Below are 23,836 nucleotides of genomic sequence, written 5' to 3'. Positions count from 1 at the left end.
CTCCAGGGATGTACACAGTTTAATACTGGCAACTTCTTATTATGGGAAATACGAAAACGTCTTTTAAAACTACAACTCCCAGTAGAGACGTGCCATAGAGAACATGTTGCGAAACAGAATAGCCAGCATTTGTAGTTCTGGGGACAGGGTGGGGGAGGGGGGGACGCGGTGGACCCGTTGAAATCCAGTTGTGGACAGTGCCGTGATTCCATCCCATTTCAAGTGCTGTTCGAGGCTCGGCGTAACCCTCGGAGCACACTCTCCAATCACAGAGCTTGAGGACTATCACGGGGTTTGTCAAACAGAGCACATGGTGTAGTCCAAACGATAGCTGGGGATTCTGGGTAGTGTAGTGTCTTCTGCCATCCTTTACTCCGAAAAAACATTTGTTTCTCCGAATCGAAGGGGAAAAATACAAAAGCATTTCACACAATTTAAACCAATCAATGTTGTGTAATTAACAAGGATAATCTGGTGTTTTTTAGTCGATGAGTAGTGCAGATATCACTGTAAAATCAATCGACAGTAAGGGGAATACTTACTTCCGGGTGTACAATTCTCCGTTATCCAATGAGAATGGACGCTCACATTGCCTTTAAGGGCAGCCGACACAAACGAATGCCGTGCTTCCATGAGCGTCCATAGAAGCATATGGACATCCCGGAAAGCTGAAAATGGACGCTAAGGGCCCCCCCCTTGCATTGAAAATGGACGCTAAGGCCCCCCCCTTGCGTTGGAAAAAGCCGACAGGGGACTTGACATAACGTCAACATAGGCCGACCTGGGAGTGAGGATGTGTTGTTGTGATCGCTAAATTCACCTTGTTTCCCTTTGTTATAATATTATCACCGCTTTTGTTTTGAAATGACTTCTGTGAGTTTCGCCCCGCCCCTCGCTCCAATGACCATGAGACCATTTAGTAAGGTAAAAAGCAAAAAGCAAAAAGACCTCTCAAACGCTCTTCCGTTTACGTGTTTAATAAAGAAAAACAATTGGACGGTAGATACACGGATTGAACATATTGCACTTTTTCCTTCACAGCCTTTAAATGACAGTTTAAGAGCCTAGCTGGGTCATTCTCAGTGTTGGGACTAACGCGTTACAAGTAACGCGTTACTGTAACGCCGTTATTTTTGGCAGTAACTGGTACTCTAACGCATTACTTTTTAAATGCAGTAACTCAGTTACCGTTACTACATGGTGCGTTACTTCGTTACTGCGTTAGTTTTTTTATATAGTCAACAGCCAGGCGAACAGAGATGAGAACTGTACTTAAGTACAGTACTTGAGTAAATGTACTTTGATACTTCCTGTGTCACATGCGGAGACGGGCTGTGGGCGTGTTTGTGTTGTTTACTAACAAGACTATCATGGCGGCGGCGGAGCTCAAGTCTAGTTTCTCCACTTGGAGATATTCTCACTATTTCACTTTTGTCGAGCACAAAGAAAAGAACGTTTTAGTTAAATGTAAGTTGTGTCTTGGCGGGTCAAAGATCCTATCTACTGCCCAAACCAGTAATTCAAATCTCTTAAAACATCTGCAAAAACAACATGCTGGGACGAAGCTAAGACCACAGAGACTCAGCCGACGCCACTCCACCTCCACCTAAGCAACAGCGGCTGGATTTTAACCAAAGGACTGTTATCCAGGGAAAAGTCGATAAAGCCATTGCACGGTATGTTGTAGAACACATGCAGGCTATTGCTACAGTGGAGTCATCCGCTTTCAGGGAGCTAGTTAGCATGATAGCATGTCCGGGCGGCACACGGCATATGGGACGGAAAACTTTTTCCAACTACCTGGAGAAAGAATATACAAAAATGGAAAGCCAGCTAATATCGATGCAATCCAGATTGCATATAATGCATGTGAAGTTGATCAACATATTGTATTATTCTCCAATGCAATAACAGTACTGAAAGGAAGGCTATAAGGGCATTAATGGGAGCCCTTTTTTCAAGTAACGAAAACGTTACCTTTCACAGTAACGCATTACTTTTGGGTGTAAGTAACTAGTAATGGTAACTAGTTACTGGTTTTCAGTAACTAGCACAACACTGGTCATTCTACAGAAAAGGTGAAAGTGCTGTCACTTTTGAAGACACCAAAATACATGACGTTGACCTAATACTCACATTCATTAGTTGAATAAATAGAGATTGTCTTTGCAATGGTACGAAATAAAAAATAAATAAAAAATGGTTTTATACGTAAATTGCAATTTATTTAAAATGCCAAGTTCACTTTGATCATACATGGAAGTGGAGCCCATAGTTTTAATTTAAAAGATTTTTTTTTCAATAAATTAATCTAATTTATATTTACATAACATTACATACATTAAATATAACACTGAAATGGTAAGAAAAAACGCAAATTATTATTAATAATATCAAATAAATGTCAGTCGCCCAAAATTACGTCATTGGTGTTACTGCTACACAAAACGCTTTTATTTTTGAAATAATGTACTGTCTCTGAAGTGCCTCCTGTAACAAGAGATCATTTGAGGCAGTGCAGTGGACAAAGACATAAGGAAAGTCAGATACTTCTTACTTTGTTTGTTAAAGGTGTCATTTTATCTTCAAATTTTACGTGCGTCTTTCAAGTCTGTCATTAGTGTTACTCATTGCATAGCCCTAGGGGTGAACATTTGAATGGGAAAATGTATTGTATTGAAGAGTTAAACGATTTTGATATTGACTGAAGCCAGTCTGACACATTGCAGCCATTTTGTTAAAATGGTAGTGTTTTCTCCAAATTGTCACCGTCACTGGTGGTGTTACTCTTCTTCCTGAGGCCTGTACTACGAAGCTGGTTCAACCTAACCTGGATATGTTTGAGTTAGCCGGTTGGCCTAATCCAAAACATACGCGCTCTCGCTAAACGGTCCTACGACGCGGGTTATCAAGTGGATCGCTCAAGCCAGCCGTGTCCTATCTAGTTAGGTGCGCGTTCACATGAAAGGGGTGGTTTCTGGAGCATTCGACCAATCACAAACATGGAGAAGCATAGGCTACTGACAGCGCAGCGTCATACTTCCTGAATGAAAAGTGAACTATAATATTAGACATATGAAGAAGTTAAACTTTAAACATCCATGACTTAAACACTTTATCCAGGATCAAAGCCGCATAGGCTACATCTGGTCTCTCGATGAGCGTTCGGGCTGTGAATAAACAACTTGTGTTTTACTTTTAGGCTGTCTGAAAGTATGGACAGCTATCAAAGCTACTATACATCACATTAAGAACGATGTACAAATGAAAGTCGGACACAAATATATAATTTAAATGATTTATTCAAGTTTGCAATATTTTGAACAGGCATCCACACAGTCACCTACTTTGTAATGTTCGATACCTCCCTGTAAGCGTCACGATATCCACCTCTCACCCACAACCTCAAATACGAGTACTGAATGTGCATCAAAGTGATCTTAGGAAGGCAGATATAGTAAAAGATGAACGTAAACGACAAACGAGGCGATCGACATGGTAAGTCAACAATGGGTCCTCAATGTACACGCCCCGGATTCCTATGACGAAAATAATAGAATGTCGCCAGTTGTCATGACTCAAGTTATACTGCAACACCCCGTCTAAGACACGATCTGACTTTAATTACATTTGTCTCGAGTGTTTCGTCAACTTAATGTGTTGCTTAAAATAATACTTCTGCATACAGGCTATGTGACACTGTGAGTGTTGCATGGCCAGATACGGCTCAGCTGACTCAGATAAGGAAATATATGATACATTATGATGTGATATGCCGTGGACTGTAGGCCTACTTAATGTTACTCTGATCCGGTTACTTATGTTGTGGCAGATATTTAAGTAAGCTTTCTTAACGCTAATGTTAGGCCTAATAGTCAGATTGCTCTGAAGATGGGAGGTGATATTCTATTCATTTTCACGTTCACACAGTCGGTGATTTTTGCCTGCAACGGCAGTTTTTCTGTATTTCCTTTCTCCTGTAATATGACTTGATCGCTTTAAACTCTGCACACTGAGCTCTGATTGGTCAGCAGGTGGTGCTTTCACTGAGTTGATCTCTTAGCCTGCAACCTAACCAGGGGGGTATACTACGAATCTAGTTCAACCTATCCTGGATATGTTTTGAGTTATCCGGTTGACTTAATCCAAAACAAAGCCGCTCTCGCTAAACTGTCCTACAACGCTGGCTATCAACTTGTTCGCTCAAGCCAGCCGTGTCCTATCTAGTTAGGTGCACGTTCACATAAAAGGGGTGGTATCTGGAGCATTCGACCAATCACAAACATGCAGGGCTGGACTGGGACAGCAAATCGGCCCTGGCATTTAGACCCAGACCGGCCCAAATCCATAAAACAAACGAATAGTAGCGGTTCCTGACAAGAAGAATAACTCAGTATAATTTAAAAAAACGCTATTATTATCCTTTTTACGTACCAGGGGCAAACTAAACTAATACATACCACAAGTATGTGTAACTATCAATCATTAGAAATTAGACCTTCAAACCCTCTCACAAAGCGAACAGTGACCGAGCACTAATAGGGGGGTCTGATGGTGGTGGAGGCGGGGAGGGAGCGGATCAACAGCTTGAGCAGCTGTCAATTCAACATTGTAAATAACCAACCAAAAACGATCACCGGTTCATCTTGTTTTTGGTGTGAGAATAGTTTGGGCAGCGTGAGAGCGTGAGATTGAGAGTGAAAGCGTGTGTCACACGCCAGATGCGTGAGAGTTGGCAACCCTGGTTTACCTGCTGCAGGTGGGGCCGAACCAGTTATACAAGAGGGAGATAATAGCTGTACTTATTTTTTAATGAGCCACATTCCATGATGCACCAACTTCATACTTCCTTACAGAGCCCCTCCTCCAACACACACGAACATGACCAATGAGGGCACGAGATAAGTTTGTGCACAAATGGAAGGCTGACAGGCAGGTAGGCCAACCCAAGTTCCCATCAGCAAAAACACGTGGGTTTGCTATCCTGGCTCCAAAATGGTGGAATGAGCTCCCCATTGAAATCAGGACAGCAGAAAGCTTACACATCTTCCAGACTGAAAACTCATCTCTTTCGACTCCACCTCGAGAGATAGAATTACTAACAAAGCACTTATATACTAAGAAAGGACTGGCTTATCTAAAGCCAGTTGAGTAGCACTTGAAATGTTTGGCTCTATGAAACCTGTACTTATATGATTCTGTTTTCTTCAAGGTTGTGTCTTCCTGGTGGAACACACTTATTGTAAGTCGCTTTGGATAAAAGCCTCAGCTAAATGTAATGTAATGTCTGGGGGGGTATGCCAACAACTTAAAAAAAGTTTTAAAAATAACCCCTTAAATGATGACTTCTAGTGAATTTAGGTGGGGGGGGGCTATAGTGCCCTGCCTCCACTTTCTATGACAACACAATAGAGATAGGACCAGATGAGTCTACAGGATGAGTCGACGGCATCTTTTCTTGGGCTTGTTTCTCCCACAGATTGACCCTCTGATATGACTCCCTGATAAACACTGCTATGTCATTGGTTAGGTTGAAAAGTGTTCCACATTCGATGACAGTTTGGGAGGTTTCAGCCAGGACAAGATTAAGAACATGAGCATCACACATGGACATGAGTGGGTGACTGGGAGGTCATCAGTGCAGAAAATCCTTTGTACCGGCCTTGCATATTGGATGCTCCATCTGTTGCATTACCTATACATATGCCCTTGTCCAGTTTCAGATGCTCTAAGACCTCTGAGAGCAAGTTCACAAAGTATTGTCCGGTGGATGCATGGCACTTCACTAAAGCCACAAGCCTCTCTTGCACAGTCTCATTGACATATTTTAAGATTACTGAACACTGATCCTGAGAAGTTATGTCTTGTGTTGTGTCCAGCTGAACAGAAAACATTCCGGCCTTCTGGACATCACTGGAGATACTTTCTTTGATTAGACTACCAACAGTTTCTATTATGGAGTTAACAGTAGTTTTGGAGAGTAGGGTGATGAAAGACCCTCTACCTTTTGTTCCACTGGATTGGTGCAATTTCTTGCTCTTCTCTACGCAATCATCCAGATGCTCTTTTAAGCAGACATCATACTTTCCTAATAAAAGGATGAGCTCCAAAAAGTTACCGTGGTCCACGGTGTTGTCAGCTAGCATATATGCATATATGGAGGCGTGTGGTGCAGTGGATAGAGCCTTGGTGTTTGGATCAGGGGGTCACAGGTTCAAACCCCACTGCAGTCAGCATGTCGTTGTGTCCCTGGGCAAGACACTTCACCCCAAATTGCTCCTGTGGGGATTGTCCACAGTATTGAGTATGTACTGTTAGTCGCTTTGGATAAAAGCGTCAAACAAGTAACATGTAATATGCTCCCTCATTCTCCACCTGCCTGCACTTTCACCACATCCACACGCTCCAAAACCTGACATCTCGTTCGGACTTGTTCCCTATGAGCAGACATCTGACTGCCAGCAAACATGCTTTCGATGTCTGCTTTAGAGCACCGTAAGAAAAAAGCTTCAGCACAGGTTGAATGTGTAATGCTCTTTTCGTGCTCCTCTGTACGCTGGTGTGCGTGCCTCCAATCTGACATTCCAGTTATAAATGTGTCAGTGTCAGTCCTCTTCCCAAATGCCAGACATACAAAACAAAACAACATATGACGTCCCTTGCAATATGTAAGCCACTTTCTGCTGGTGCCATCTTTACAGGTGAATACCTTCTACACAACTGGATTTCTGGTATGTTGTTGTGGGTGCTGTTCTAAAAACATCTGTAACATAGATGGCTCGGGGCGGGCAAAGTAATCTATGTCCTCCTGCTCTTTGCTCTCCTCACTCTCGCTGACACTCTCCTCCTCTGGGGATGCTACCTGGCTCAACATAATGATACAGAATGAATGGATTCCCTGATAGAGGTCCATACAAATAGGCATTGACATAACAATACCACAGTTAATGGTCAAAACTACATGTGTGCCTCAATTTTTTATCTATTTCTATATTATTCATTCTATATATTGTCAATCAAAACTACCACAAAAAGCTGACAATAAAAAATGGTTCAGGTCCCAAAAGACCACTGTTGCCCTTATAACCAAATAAGTAAATAAACTAAACAAGCTGCCAGCTGACAGTAATTGTTCATGAATGTTGGTTAACTTTCAATGAGACAACGTATCAGAGTCCCACTAAGCTATATTTTAACTTGCCAGGGAAAACCTAAAAAAGCCAGCTTACTAGCTTGTAGGCTAACGAATGTTTCTCTTATAATATTTGTCTTATTAGTGCTTCATCAAAGGAATATTAATGGGTTCCAGAACTACAGAGTATCATAACCTTAATAATAATCTTTTCCTCATTTTCTTAGCTTCTGCTTACTGCGAGTTCTCCTCCCTCTCCCCACTCGCGCTGATCTCTCTCCCTCGCATCAAGGTTTGAAATTAAATGAATCATCTTCCTCACCACCAATATCGGCCACGGGTTAGAAGAAGATGGACCTGCACCTGTACTAAACATGTCGGTTATTTTTGACACAAGCGGCAGCATCAGCACGAAGGGCCTGCTTTTTTTCTTGCCCGCAATTTTTCTGCTCCCCCTTTTCGCTTGGCCTTCGCCTTCGCCATTTGTAACTCGAACTTTTTTTTTTCTCGAAAAAAAAGACAGTTTGGCTTCAACGGCCGGCTCACCTCCTGGGGGCGTGATTTAATGATGCAAACCGAGCGGCCCAAAGGGGGAGGTGATTAAAGATTTGATTGGGCCGGCCCAGTGTCAATTACTAAAAACATTTAAACAGAGGGCCAATCTACCCGTCTTATGGGCTGGGACTTCAGAAAAAAAAAAAAATGACGTGTCGGCCCAAAAGGCACGTCGGCCCACCGGGAAAATGCCCGGTATGCCAGATGGCCAGTCCAGCCCTGCAAACATGGAGAAGCGCACTGACAGCGCAGCGCAGGGGCGGACTGGCCATCGGGAATACCGGGAGTTTCCCCGGTGGGCCGGTGCTGTGCGTGGGCCGGAGGGCCAAAACAATAATGTATTTTTTTTTTTTTTTTTTTTGCCTAAATCCTACCGGCCCACATTTGTAAGTATACCGGCCACTCCCTTTTTTTTTTTGCTTAACTAAATCCTACCGGCCCACATTTGTAAGTGCCCACATTTGTAAGTGTTCCGGGCCGGCCACTCCCCATCAGGCCCGTAGCAGCTGTCACTGCGCAGTGAAAGATCAGGAGTGAGTTACTGATGGATAAACAAGCTCCAAAGCGTAAAGGAGGTGCACAAAAACTTAGGGATAAAAAAATGAAAGCACTTGAGGAAGGTTCAGCAAAATCAAAAAAAATTACAGACTTTTCGTTTGGTCCTGCAGCTGGTTCTAGTTGTAGTACAACCACCACCGGAGAAGCTGATGTAACGTTAGCCGACACAGCGGCCATTCCCAGTGGCAGTGAGTCCAGCAATGAAACTGACACAGCACAGCGGCATCTAGAGCCCAGTACCAGCAGTGATATGATGGTAAGTTAATGTTATGATTGATGCTGAAAGTGAAAATCCTCATTTGGCTAATGCTAGCTTGCTTTTTAATGTAGCAGATGAGGTAATATTAGCTAGCTAGCCTATTTCTAGCTAGCTAGGCTATTGCCTATAGTACATTGTGTGTTCACAGGGACAGCTAATGCATTAGCTAGCTAGCCTATTGCCTACAGTACATTGTGTGTTCACAGGGACAGGGTCAAATTAACACCATTCACTGACCAAATTCTGGTGAAATATGCAAGCTGCTGGTAGATTTGCTTCACTCATTGACAACGGTAATCTATTTGAACATTATAGCCACTTGACTTGGGCTGGTGAATCAATGAGACTACTATGATTGCTTATACTGTCTTTTGTTTGATTAGCTTAGACGTTAGGTTACCTTATTAATACTAAAAATAATAAAGGGTCCATTATTTGTCAACCTGCAACTAAAGTTACTGTCTGGTGGAAATTAGCCTGTTACTGTCTTTAAGACTTTACTTGGTTTACATACATAATAATAACATGGTGGTAACATAATAACGTAACATACTAATCAATACTAATCATTTATGTAGGCTGAAGATGATCCTGCTGCTGACACTGACAGAGTTAGTCAAGGCCAGGATGTCAGTGCCACCCCAGTTGATTATTTCACCAGGCCGATGTCAGGCACATTAGACCTATTCTTCCGTTTTCACCCCCAGCAGAAGGCAGACAAGGCTGTAGTGCAGAGGGCTTTTTTTTGCAAAGACGGCACAAACAGGAAATGGCTATCATACAGTGAAGCCAGAGAAGTACTCTTCTGCTCCCTTTGTATGGCTTTTGCTAATCCTAGAGATAGCAACTCCTTCATCACTGGCATGACCAACTTCACACACATACATCAGAGAGTCGAGGAGCATGAGCAGAGCCATGCTCACAGAGGTTGCGCTGAGGCATATTTCCTCAGATTCTCAAAAAACACAATTCAGGACCTTCTCATGGGACCTCAGATGTCACGTCACAGAGAGGAAGTCCGCAGGAAGCGTCAAGTGTTGGAGCGCATCATAGATGTGTTGAAACTCATTGGTCAAAGGGGTTTGAGCTACAGGGGCACGCAGGCGGAGGCATTATATACACTAGATGATGACACCATTGATCATGGTAACTTTTTAGAGATGATTGTTTTGCTGGGAAAATATGATGTGTGTCTCAAGGAACACCTCACTCTCTGTATAGAAAAGAGCAAGCAAATACACCAGTCTGGTTTAAGACAAGGTAGAGGTTCCCTTGTCACTCTCCTATCCAAAACAACCATCAACTACATCATCACCACCATCCAACGCCTAATGAAGGCCACCATCGCCACTGAAGTCCGGGAATCTGGCATGTATTCTATCCAGATTGACACCACACAGGACATCACAGCCCAAGATCAGTGCTCTGTTGTCATACGATATGTGACAGACATTGTTCATGAGCGACTTGTTGCTGTGATTAAATGTGAGGCATCCACTGGGCAGTACTTTGCACAACTTGTTGTGAATGAAGTACTGGAGACCATGAAACTGGATGTGAGGCAGTGTATTGGAAATTCCACCGATGGGGCCTCCAATATGCAAGGCCAATATAAAGGCTTCTCTGCACTGCTCGCCAAAATGTCCCCCCCCCATGTCCATGTATGGTGCTACGCACACGTCCTGAACCTCGTCCTGGCAGACACAACACAATGTGTATTGGCAAGTGGGTCTCTTTTTTCCCTGTTGAACAACATCGCTGTCTTCATCAGAGTGTCCTACCAGAGGATGAACATCTGGGAGAAGGAGAGCAAAGACCCAAGACACAGACGTCTCGCCCCGATTGGAGAGACACGCTGGTGGTCCAAAGACGTTGCTGTGACTAAGGTATTTGGCTCTTTTGGAAAGCCAGATAATGCCCTGTATGTTGATGTCCTTCATACCCTCTCCGCCATTCAACATGGACAGACCATCAACGCCACTGCACGGGTCAATGCACGTGGATACATCACCCAGCTTCTGAGGTATGAAACAATACTTACAGCTCAGATCTTCCTGAGAATTTTCCAGGTCACCTCACCAGTCTCAAAATACCTTCAGAAAAGTGGAATGGACATCCTGACAGCTCATCGGATGATTGTGGCTGCAGAAACACAGCTGAAAGATATGACCAGAGACTTCGAGAAAGTCAAGACGGCGGCCGCCACATTCGTCCAGTGGGCCAACAATCAAACAGAGGAGCAGAGTGAGGAGACTGAGCTGGAGGTTGAGGCCGCTCTGCCACAGAAACGGGGTAGAAAGAAGAAAACCATGCCTGGAGAGATGTCCAAGGATGAGGCTGTGACTGATGCTGAAACATCATACAAGATTGATGTCCATAATCAAATCATGGACACAGTCACAGGAAGCATGCACCAGCGCTTCCTCAAAAATGGCACTTTGTATGCTGATTTGGCACTTCTGGACCCAAAAAGATTCAGCCAGGTAACATCTTATGCCGGTGGTTTCCCAGAGGCAGCACTCCAAGAATTAAGCAAGTGCTTGCTGCCATTTGATGACAGAGCAACAGTGGCCAAATTACAGAGTGAGCTCATCAGTCTGGCAGGACAGTGGAATAGGTTGAAGACATCTGTATTTGAGGAATACACAACCAAGACAACAGAGGCTGGGCCAGAGGATGCTGAAGATGAAGCGGAGATGGTATATAAAAAGTGCTCATCTTGCAAGGACTGCCCATTGTGTTGCTACCGTATCCTTAAGCAGTACAACCTCCTGACAGATGCATACCACATCATTGGCCTTGCATACAGGTTCCTGCTTACCCTGTCTGTCACACAGGTAGCATGCGAGCGAAGCTTTTCAACACTAAAATTCATCAAAAACAGGCTCAGGAGCTCGCTCTCTCAACAGAACCTGGAGTCCTTTATGCTCATGGCTACTCAACCAGATGTTTTGAAGATGCTGGATAGTGACCAAATTATAGATGGTGTTGCAGAGAAAAGTGAGCTGCTGCAGAAACTACTAATTCAGTGAGGTAATAATACATTTACATTTATTACTATGTGACTTCCCAATCTTGACACTAATAAATTAGTGATTATTGCAGACTATTAAACAACATTAAAAACATGACATTTGTTCTAATGAAGGCTTCAGGTGGATGTCAGTATCTCTTCGATAATGTGTACATAACATGCATATATGTTTTGTCTCTCACCCATAGGCCACCCTATTTTTTCCAGAGGGGACTGACTTCTACAACCTTGCTCCCAATGTCAAAATCAACCACTTCAACCCAGCCTCCTCCTTTTAAAAGCAACACATGGATGAGCTCACTTATAGACCCAAAAGGGTAGAGAGGGAAGTATTGACAGGGCTTATTGTTTATAAGTATGTTGCCCTGCCCTCTAGTGTTTTTTGTTGTTGTGTATGTGTATACAGTATTGTAGCGAGCCCTGGGTTCAGAGGGAGAGGCTTGCATAGGGGAGGGGGGGGGAAAACGGGGTTCAGGGGGAGTGGCTGCACCCGTAGGATAGAAAAGGGGGAAGTGACGTCTGACTCAGAGGTCGCACGGCTGTGGAGAAGAACGTTCATTCAGAACCCACATTCTGTTACTGAGTTTAGGCTAGTTAGCGAGCAGGTTTATTTTTCTGGGTGCAGTCACTTTTGCCTCCACTTGCTGTTCAAATAAATGTTGAAAGAAAAAGTAAATCTGTTTACAGTTCTGTTTCATATTGGTGTTGAGAGATGTATCCATAGATTTAGTCCCTAATTTTGCTCTCAAAATGCACCAGATTGATGCATTTAACTTCAACATTTTAAAAACAAATCTTCCCGGGGGAGCATGCCCCCGGACCCCCCTAGAGGAGGTGAGGTCCACCACCTGCCCACACCCCCTGTCAAATTGTCTCACCCACATTGAGGATGCTTCCTACGCCCATGTTTTATTCCATGCGTCAAGTCAGGCAAATTGGGTCCAAATGTTATTGCATCAATGATCTGTTAACATTAAAATCACTAAATATATGCTGTAACTATTTTGCTTAGGCAACTCAAGGGCTCAGGTAATGTGATGACTATATGAATAATGGTCCAAAATAACATAAAATGCATAGGGTTTTTTGTTAAGTAACATACTTTCGTCGCTGGCCGGCCGATACATCCGCGCATTAAGTGGGCCTGTCTGTCAATTAATCCCCGGGCCACTTTTTCCCCCCAGTCCGCCCCTGGCGCAGCGTCATACTTCCTGAATGAAAAGTCAACTATAATATTAGTCAAATATGAAGAAGTTCAACTTTAAACATCCATGACTTAAACAATTTATCCAGGATAAAAGCCATAGCTGCACCTGCAAGGTGAATACAGCTGGTAAAAGAAAAAGTGTTTGAATGCTTACATTAACAGGTTTATGATAATGCCCCGTCCAAGACACGAGTGGATCTGACTTTAATTACATTTGTCTCGAGTGTTTCGTCAACTTAATGTGTTGCTTGAAATAATACTTATGCATACAGTATGTGACACTGTGAGTGTTGCACGGCCAGATACGGCTCAGCTGACTCAGATAAGGAAATATATAATGATACATTAATGATGTGATGTGGTATGAATGATAATGGGACACATCGACGTCTGCACTCACAGTGCCGCGGACCAGGGACGTGCACAGGTACGGGCTATTGTTGCCCGGGCAACGGCCCGTTTTCCCTTTTTGGCTGACGTGCCCCTCTGGAGAGAGCAAGAGGTTTTTCTTTTTCTTTCTGTTGTGGTCGAATCAACATGATAAGCCCACAATTAGTATTGTAGTGTCTCGCTGCGGGAAACACACCAGCTTCATTCTTCTTCTACTTATTTTACTTCTTCTTCTCCTTCTTCTTAGCCTATGTAATTGCCCGCGACATTTTTAATGAATAACTCGTTTCAGTGTGAACTCATTCCACATGACCACAAAAGTGTTTTAAACCAGGTTGGCCAACGTTTTTATTATTTATGTTCTATTATTTACTTCCTCTTGACACCGTCGGTTATTTACAAAACAACACCTATACTTATTGTGCTTCTGTCTTTCTGTGTCTTTTCATCTGCTCCGTAAACTCCTATTAAACATCCATGGTAAACTCCCTCAATGCGCCACTCGCTCTCTTTTCTTGATCGCCGTCTCACAGGAGGACACTTCAATGTCCTGCTTCATTGTAGGATTTCTGCCATGTCTCTACTTTAATTTGACCATCTCTGTAATTAAGTTATGGAACACTGAATAAATAAGTAATTTACTGCGCTCATAAAGAATGATAAGAATAAGAATAATGCGTATTGAACTGGTTCCATTAATTAGTGAGTTTATTTAAGGTAATTATAGAAGCCCAATTGTATCAGTATGTCTGCACAGCAGTTACAATGGTCAAACTACATTGAATTGTCCCCATTTTTTCTTTACTAACATTAGATATTTTAATGAGATATGGACCGCAAAACAAAACATTTCCCTCGTTTTCATTTACAAAATCAAGTCACCAAATGCAAGTAGTTGCCTTAGCTTATTTTGTTATGAGATGTTGATGTGAATTACTGTTCAAATTAGATAATGTAATAATAGTTTTGGTCTTATGTTTTTTTTCGGGGGGAGGCCCTTTTTCCAGTTTAGAGCAATAGCCCCTCCAAATGTCTGTGCACGTCCCTGCCGCGGACTGTACTTAATGTTACTTTGATCCGGTTACTTATGTTGTGGCAGATATTTAAGTAAGCTTTCTTAACGCTAATGTTATAATAGTCAGATTGCTCTGAAGATGGGAGGTGAATGTGATGTTCTATTCATTTTCACATTCACACAGTCGGTGATTTTGGCCGGCCGTCTTTCCTGCAACGGCAGTTTAAACTGTATTTCCTCCGCACACTGAGCTCTGATTGGTCAGCAGGCGTGGTGCTTTCGCTGAGTTGATCTCTTATCTTGGAACCTATCCTGCATCGGAGCACAGACTAGGTTCCAGGATAAGTCACCATAGAGATCTAGCCCGCTAAAAAGTGAACCAGCTTCGTAGTACCGGAAATCCCAGAAGTTATCTTGCTAAACGTAAGAAGACACACGCATTGGCTTCAGCTGATATTTAAATGCATTTATCTTAACTATCCCCCGTATTTAAAGCAGTATTTTGTACCCTACTCACCAAATCATCAAGTTAGACATTCTGTTCAGATTTATTTCTCTGTCCCCTCTGCAAAAAAATTGATTGGCAGAAGAGCGTTCATGTTCAAAGCCCCAACTGACTGGATTACTTTACCTGCTGCTATTAGATCTTTTGCATCATTGGGTATGTTTAAACATGCATTATCATCTCACTTTCAACTGGTCTGCACTTGTTATTAATGAAACTGATATTGATGAAACTGATTTGCTTGACTGTCTCAAATTGTAATGATTGTATGCATTGCTTCGCTTGAATTTTACTTAACAGACTGTATGTGGTTTGTCTTGTGTGTCATGTTTTGCATTTTGTCTTTTTGTTTATGTATGTCTGAGTTGTTGCTATTGTCGGGACCCCCTTGAAAACGAGATGGTGCATCTCAAGGGGTTTATCCCAATCAATAAAAATGTCTATAAACGAAAATCCTGCTTCGTAGTAGGCCTATACCCCCCAGGCTCCGGGGCAGGTTAACCGCACAGCATAAGTAACATGGAGATCTAGCCCGCTAAAAAGAGAACCAGCGTCGTAGGACTGGAAAGCCGGAGTTTTCCCTGAAGTTAGCCGGCTAAGCGAAAATCCTGCTTCGTAGTATACCCCCCAGGTAACACGTAACACCAGTGACATTCCTATACAAATAAGCTTTGTATAAAGTATACAAATAATTAAAAAAATAAAAATACTTTAAGCTCTACTTGTTGTGGATTCATCAAGTTAAGAGTTAGTTATTGCTATTTAACAGGTTTTAGATGTTTTTAGAAGGAATATATTTCAGCAGATTTGTATCACCCAGATTCCACCTTTTCTGTAGAATGACCCAGCTATTCTAATAAATGATGGAGTATTATTAAATGTTGTGCAACCCATCTATAAGTTAATTAATTACAAATTAGCTCCACATCATACACATTTATTAGCTGCAAAATTAAAGTGGTGTACTGTATGCATCAACAATTATAAATAAACCATGTAGGCAATATTATTCTTTAATTGGCCAATCGGCATGTTGGTTATAGTTTTAGAAAATGTTAGTGCATATTGACGCTATTATTTTTGCAGATTTTAGTGCAAGAATTTCACTTTTCTACACTCTGGTATTATGGTATTACTACTTTTACTTTCATAAATATCTGAGTACTTCTACCACATCTGGTAGCTTGTGACATCTGAAATAGTTGTCCAGCAAACCGGAAATGGTAAAAAAAAAAAAATCACAACTGATGACGATTTGACTCCACCTCTGATGCCATTAGGCAACAGATGAGCATTGAGCAGCGGTACATGTTCTTTTTGGGCAGAGAAGAGCACAGCCATTGCCAGGGTGCCCTTAAAGGACTACTTTTGACTGTGTAATGGTTTTCAGGGTCGCGGTGCTTCCCTCTCTGCTCGCATCGTAGCCCCGGCCAGTGTTTTAAGCGGCGTCTTCATCCCAAAAACCGCGTGTGTGTATTCTAGCTGGCAGCAGGACTTTCATCGCTATGGATGTGCTATGGATGGCACCGCCGCTGCTGCTGCTGTTTCCACTCCTGATGTTGACCAGCAGCACGTTTGTATTTTATTTCAAAAAGTTCTTTTACGTCGCCTGGATGATGGTGTTGGCGCTGCTTGCAATTCCCATGTGTTTCCTTAAAAGCGGGGGCAGAGACGTTGAAAACATGAGGTGAGTTTGTTTGCATAATAAATGTCGCTTGTCTGACAGCTAGCCGATGTTAGCTTGCGTGCTAGCTGGCTGGCTAGCAGCACTTTATAAGATGCTTGCAAGCCACCTTAAATGTCTTACTGACGCATAGTGTATGTTAAAATAACGACTGTGTAACACAAGGGAGCTTGTAGTCTACCATTATGTCTGAAATATGAAAAAAAAAATATATATATACATTTTTAATCATACATATGCTAACATTAGCGCCCTTAACACCTTGGTATAAGGAACGTGTTAACGTTAGCTGGACACACGAATGCTAACATTTAACCTCACAGCGAGCCAAGTCTCGGCTTGTTTTTTGTGAGTGAAACAATCCCAGCCTCAGATAACGGTAATTGCATTTGCAGTAAGAATGTTAACTTATCTTCCCTCCAGTCAAATATCTTGCCATAACAAGTTAGACGGGGGTGAGCACACTAGTCTGCCTAATGAATATCACAAGGCTGTCATTGTTTGGCTAGTTCTGGTATCAGAGCTCCTTTTTCTTTAACTTGTGGTGGACATTTCGAGGCTACATCTGTTCAGGAATTTTGAAAATTCAACTGATTTCAGTGTGCCTGTTAAAAAAACACACATGCGCTTTAAATATACAATCCAACTCTATAGCCCTGCAACAAATCTTAGTGTTATGAAGATTGTAATGTTGTGTTTTTCTTGAAAGTATATTAATGAGGTGTTTTCTTGAAAGTATATTAATGAGGTGTTTTCTTGAGGCTATAGTTAGTGGCAGTGGTCATGGGGTCATCCTTATGTGTCCCAGTTCTACTTTCCCTTAATATAGCACACAAGACACTTAACATATGTCTTGTGACTAAATTAGAAGATTAAATAACTCACATCAGCACACAGTTTTTCACCAAACAGTACTAACGTAGCAGGAAGCATTGCATGTGTTCGGGGCTTTTTTCTCTGCGGATTAATCCACATTTGGTGCTCCCGTGACTATTATATTCTTGGATTTTAAACCTGCAATAGCCTGAATGTTGACCTATTGTTTGCAGCAGAAATAAGTAGTGAACCCAACATTACATATATTTACTTATTATATTCATTTAATGAACTTCCATACATCCAGAAGTTGGTATGGATGACCCCTTGACTACTGGTTGAATTTGTTATTTTCTACCCGACACGCACACTGACCTGTCAGGATAGATGTAGTGTGCCTTCAGTGTCTACTTTGTTGCAGGGTTATTTCTGATGTTGTGGTTAAACCTACCTAGATAGTGAGGACAGATTGCTGAACTCAAGTGACTGCATTCCAGTAATTACCTTGAAGAGACATTTATTTTTATTTTTTACATGTTAGACGCTTTTATCCAAAGCGACTTGCATACTCAATACTGTGGACAATCCCCACAGGAGCAATTTGGGGTGAAGTGTCTCAGGGACACAACGACATGCTGACTGCAGTGGGGTTTGAACCTGTGACCCCCTGATCCCAACACCAAGGCTCTATCCACTGCGCCACACGCCTCCTTACGTGCCAGATAGCACATTTCCCCCTGATTAGAGTTTGTTTACGGGATAGTTATGGTGCACAATGCTTCCTCACTTGGTCTTGGCTCTGTCAGTTTTAACAGCAGACCTCACTGCCACGCTCTCTACTCTAGGAATAACCGTTTCACAGTCATGTTAGCTATGGTGGTGGTGTCATGTAGCACCATTGAGCCACTCTGCCAGCTCAAAGGTTATCAGAACCTGTTGACTGTGACAAAGCAGGATCAGACCTTGCCCAGTGAGTAAAAAGAGTTTTTTTTGCACATTTTACACCAGCCAGCCATAGCATAAAGAGTGCTTTCATTCATCCAGGACGGAGTCGTTTTTTCACAGACATTTCTTGTCCGATTGGTGCACAAAGACTTGAATTCTGGGGTTCACGACTTGCGTCACAGCTGACTTTGGGGACTTGAATGTAACACAGTAAACAATGGTTGGCCAGAACAGGCCTCTGGATGTGCAATTTGTGAAAGGCATCCATAGACGCTGAATGTGAATGTTGTGCATGCATTCCCTGAAACACTCTTCTTGGTTTCTTGGTACTGTTTGTGCTACAGACGCTAAGTTTTACCTGTCACTTATACCCGTTTCCCACTTAAATTAGTACTTATTTAGAGGTTTTTTTAAACAACTCGCAAAAAAAGCCAATAGACTGATTTCCCTTTGCCAGTAGACGAGTCTGCCTATCTATATTTTTTCTGTTGTGTCAGCATTAAGGGTTAGTTAACAGTTCAAAGCAGAATTTGACAGTGGTTACTTTTTTATTCAGTCTCTCTTTTAGAGTTGGTGATTGTTAGAGAAATAGAAAGACTTACAACGATGGTTTTGATTGCTTTATTGTTTGATATATTTGCTATAGCTTACATATGAATGATCAGGTAGGATCTTATTACAACAGATGAAAGGGCAGAGGCTCAGTTTCCATATTGTGAGTGGAGTATTATCATCAATGGGAAGCCACCAGTGTTGCTGTCAGTATGACCAGTAACGTTGTCACTCTGGCTGTTGGATAACTGACCTTTAAAGCCTACATGGTAAACCACTCATTTTCATGTCCCTATCTTTCTGAATGAATTACTCTAACTGTGTCTTTGTGATCATGTGACCATGTCACTTTCCTGAACAGTTCTCGGACCTTTAGCACCTGAATTAGCCTCGACACCGGTATCTCTGTCGGTACAGTATTTTCAGGGATAACAGGCTGACCTTTTAACCCTGAGCAGTCAGGATGTATTGAATTAATGCTGGGAATAAATCAGCATCAATGGTGTTATGCTCTGAAGGAAAAAGGGAATTATTTAGGGACTAATAATGAAATAAACCAAAGGTAAAGTTTAGTGGATTGACAATAAAAATAATCCAACCGAACCAAGGCCATTTCATTCCCCTTGAGCAATCCTCCAATTGCTGCAACCATGGCTGAGTCGTTGCATAACCAGTGGCTGTTGCACTAGACTGAATGTATTGTGTTGAAAGATAACTCTAGAGACTGTATTCCTGTCAAAGGTCAAGTTATTTTACTATAGTTTACTAGTCAATGTTATACTTAATGTGCAAGGTAAGCTTAAGTGTCAATGGAGAGTCACAAGGTAACGAGCCCAGGTGATGCATTCAGGAGCTTCTTGTATCTTTGATTGACATTGTGAGCTTTGACTCATAGATCAGTGACCACAGTATCAGATAACTGCAAATCCCTGATACCCTGATCCATAGCTCCACAGCCATTCAGCTGTACAGTATCTAAAAAAAGTCTTTATGTCCAGGAAAATGTTCTCTTTGGTCTATTTTAATAACCAGCTCTGGCATGAGGGGGAAACAAAGACTTTTATAAGTGGCTTTGCTTTTTTTAATCCCATAATTATCGGGAGCATAACCAAAGAAAATTAGCACAGCAAGAGCCTTTAATTAATCCTTTAATTTTCTTTAATTTGCGAAAGCATATTGAAAAAGGTTGATTAGTTTTTACACATTGCTGTTGTAAACTGTCAATAAACATGGAGCCCACTATTTTTTATTATAAGTTATTATTACATTATTGCCATCATTATTTCAAGGTTGTAAAGCGTGCGTTCCAAGTTAACAAAGATAAAGGCTAAGTCTAAGATTGTAGACCGTAAATTACAAGAAAATTGGTAGAAGGCATTTTTAAAACTAGAGCTTATTACATCAACAACATGAGGGAGTTTGAGAGGAGGGATGTGATTCACTGATGAGGAACGGACATGAGGTATTTTTTGAAGAAGATGAGACCTAAGATGGTGAGTTACTCTTCTATTTTCCCTCAGAGGGAAGGTCGAATTAATGGTGTAACCGAAGTCTGTTTTGGTTTGGTGCACATGCAAAACAGCTCATTTGTTTTCCAAAAATGTGTGGTTCAATTTTGAATAGGAACATTCTTTCCTCTGAAAAGCATCACCCGAATTAGACAGAGTTTTGCCTGTATGATCATGTTATAATTGACAATTTACAATTGCAAAGATGGCATATCTAACATAAAAAAATCAAACTTTGTATTTGTATCTTCCTAAATGCTATGGGCTAAGATGAACTCCAAAGCTACCTTAAGTGCCTCATATTTAGGGATGGGCATCGTTAAGGTTTTAACGGTACTACTACTTGTATCGATACCGCTTATCGGTCCGGTCTTTTAACGGTACTTTTATCAGTTCTTTTGGAGAGGAAAAATAAGGTAAACTAACTAAACAAATTGTGAACAAAATTAACATTGCTTTTTATTTAAATTAAATACATAATATTTCACATCAAAAGAAACAACAATGTTTTAACAAATCGTATTAAATAATCTGATGACAGAACTGTAAACAGAATAGCTGAAACTTTAACAAAATAAGTAACTCAGTTTCCTCTAATCATTAACCCATGTTTGTATCATTGAGTTAACTCTGTGTGTTGCTGCTAGCATACATAACACCTGACGTGGAAATGTTATTCGTGGATGGGGCTACAGAGCTACTAGAAAGACAGTCGAACCCGGTACATTCCTCCGTCTGAGTGTGGTGCGCTTTTGCTAAATGTTTAGACAAATTGCTCGTGTTACCGCCCTTACATGCTAAACACTTATTGCACTTTTGGCAACGAGCATCGTCCACATCGAGACGGGTAGTTTAACCACACCTCTATGGGCTCAGAACAGTCTCATAATACACACATGCACACAGAAGGATTCACACTTGTGTTTTTCAATGCACACACAAATGTGTTCCGTTTCATATGCATGTAAATAAAATCCAAATACAGAAAAAAGTTTTACATATGTATTTTTGATCCTCACATATTTGTTTTCCACGGATCGCTGTGCATTCGTGTGTGGGTTTTTGAGACTCGGCCGATTTTTGAGACTCCGCCGATTTGTACTTGTAATTTTTTTTAATCTATAGCCAATCAGATGTCTCCTCCATTCTAAGCCAATCACATGAGCGCGCCCCCACGAGGATATGATTTATTGCGTTCATGACGCTTCATATACGCATTTTGCGCTGTCCGGTCAGCTCGCTAAACAGAGGGCGGAGCTTCAGATGATCATGCAGAGCTGCGTGTCTCCGTCAGACTCAGCAGCTGATCTGATCTCTCTCTCGCGTCCGCGTTTATGTCCATATCGATCAGATCCAGCTCTCCTGATCGGCCTTTATAGAGAGCACTGATCAAACTATTAAGAGTGAATATCGGCCGATAATGACCGGCGGTCATTATCCCCCTTCAACTTCATACAGACATAAATAAAGCAGCTGTATTCGCCATACAGGAAACACACATTTAAAACGGTGTTGCCTTCTGTTTTTGTGTACACAAGCATTCATCAATGGTTCGGAAAGTGGCGCTGTACCTTAATAATATAAAGGCTTGTATTTGCGTGCATTTCCTGTTCGGAAAGTGGCGCTGTACTGAGAGTAGAAGTGTCCTGAGATTAGCGCCTGCAGGCAGGGTCCATGGACCTGTCAGCTCCGGACTGCGCAAAATGCGTACATGAAGCGCTACGTCATGAACGCAAGAAATCTACCCTCGTGGGGCGCGCTCATGTGATTGGCTTAGAATGAAGGAGACATCTGATTGGCTATAGATAGAAAAAATTACAAGTACGAATCGGGTGAGCGTCAGGGGAGTCTCAAAAAAGCCACACAAATGCACAGCGATCCGTGCACAGAAAGCGGTTTGTGTTTGCAGGTGCAGAGGATTTAAACGGAAAACAAATATGTGAGGATCAAAAATACATATGTAAAACTTTTTTCTGTATTTGGATTTTATTTACATGTATATGAAACGGAACACATTTGTGTGTGCATTGAAAAACACAAGTGTGAATCCTTCTGTGTGCATGTGTGTATTATGAGACTGTTCTGAGCCCATACACATCGGAGCCTGTGTGTGTGTGTGTGTGTGTGTGTGTGTGTGTGTGTGTGTGTGTGTGTGTGTGTGTGTGTGTGTGTGTGTGTGTGTGTGTGTGTGTGTGTGGTGTGTGTGTGTGTGTGTGTGTGGTGTGTGTGTGTGTGTGTGTGTGTGTGTGTGTGTGTGTGTGTGTGTGTGGTGTGTGTGTGTGTGTGTGTGTGTGTGTGTGTGGTGTGTGTGTGTGTGTGTGTGTGTGTGTGTGTGTGTGTGTGTGTTGTGTGTGTGTGTGTGTGTGTGTGTGTGTGTGTGTGTGTGTGTGTGTGTGTGTGTGTGTGTGTGTGTGTGGTCTTGTATACATATGTGTCCCCTGTGTGTCAGGGAACTCACAAAGTGTCAGTAAAAACCCTCTCTTTTCCTCCGTACCCAAATCTCTAAAAACGGGGGAACAACGGAGCTGATCCAGATTTGCGTCCGATATGACGTAACATCGGAAATGTGGACCCACGGCACTATCAGAAACGTTGCTATCAGAAACGATGCCCGACGTGTTTTATTATTAGCAAGCATCGCTAACACTCGGAGCTAATCTGTCCTGGAGAGAGTATGTGTAAAAAAAGCAGGAAATAAAAAAGGAACTCACCTTGTGGTAAACCCGCAAGAGAAAAAGCATTTGAGCTCCATACTGTTTCAGAAATAATCCTTGATGTGGTTTGGAACATGATATGGCGTTTCATCACGGCAGCATTTAGCTGTGTCTCGTAGAATTGTGAGCAGGCACAAGCTCCCCCTCCTCTCCTTTTCAAGCTAAGGACCCCGAACCTGCAGTTCTCTAACAGGGCTGCAATAGAGGGATATATGAGGAATGTCTAAAATGCAGGATCTGTCTGGTATTTTGAGCAAAACACTTGATAGACATGTTTTTAATATATTTTAAAAATTGCATAATAGGAGACCTTTAAGATGAAACACTAAGTGTAACAGTAATTTTACAGCAGTTTTGTACAATTTTATTCCACTGCTACCTTGGTGACAAGAGGGTGATTTTCAAATAAAGGCTAAGAAATAGAGTGCTCAATGACTGGTAATGTGGAGTTGGCCTGGACATAAAATGCCAAGGCTTTCCTTTAATCATAACACAACGACAAGAGATTTTAGATTCATTTGAAAATAACAGCCCTTTTGATTTTGTCTGAAGATGTAATGGATGCGAGTGCTTGATGAGAATTCCTATCAGTGGTTAGAAGTAAAAGCTTGAAAACCTCTGGTTGCAACCCAGGTCACATTGAACATTGTTGTTTCGAAAGGCATTGACCTTTTTTCCAAGTGGGAGCAGAGGCCTTGCATATGTCTTTACAGAGTTGTTATCTTCTTTGTCACTACACAGTTCAAGTGTGGTTTGTTCCTGAAGACGCAAACTGAAAACTCATCTCTTTCGACTCCACTTCGTGCGATAGATTTATTAACAAAGCACTTATATACTAATAAAGGACTGGCTTATCTAAAGCCAGTTGTGTAGCACTTGAAATGTTTGGCTCTATGAAACCTGATGTACTTATATGATTCTGTTTTCTTCAAGGTTGTGTCTTCCTGGTCGAATGTACTTAT

The 23,836-nt window shown here is 41.9% G+C and overlaps 1 protein-coding gene across 1 annotated transcript in view; it reads left to right on the top strand.

The window, feature by feature from the left end:
* The first annotated feature begins 15,913 nt into the window (after positions 1 to 15,913).
* The window catches only part of agpat2 (1-acylglycerol-3-phosphate O-acyltransferase 2 (lysophosphatidic acid acyltransferase, beta)), a 33,463-nt gene continuing 25,540 nt past the window's right edge, over positions 15,914 to 23,836 (top strand). The window contains exon 1 of the mRNA XM_034238895.1: positions 15,914 to 16,342. Within this exon, the coding sequence (XP_034094786.1) occupies positions 16,161 to 16,342 (182 nt within the window). The 5' untranslated portion in view covers positions 15,914 to 16,160. The remainder of the gene's footprint in view (positions 16,343 to 23,836) is intronic.

This window comes from Gymnodraco acuticeps, unplaced genomic scaffold (assembly GCF_902827175.1).
Source record: "Gymnodraco acuticeps unplaced genomic scaffold, fGymAcu1.1, whole genome shotgun sequence".
Taxonomy (NCBI): Eukaryota; Metazoa; Chordata; class Actinopteri; order Perciformes; family Bathydraconidae; genus Gymnodraco; species Gymnodraco acuticeps.
Note: the sequence above shows the minus strand (reverse complement) of the source record. Positions and strands in the feature narration are given on the sequence as shown.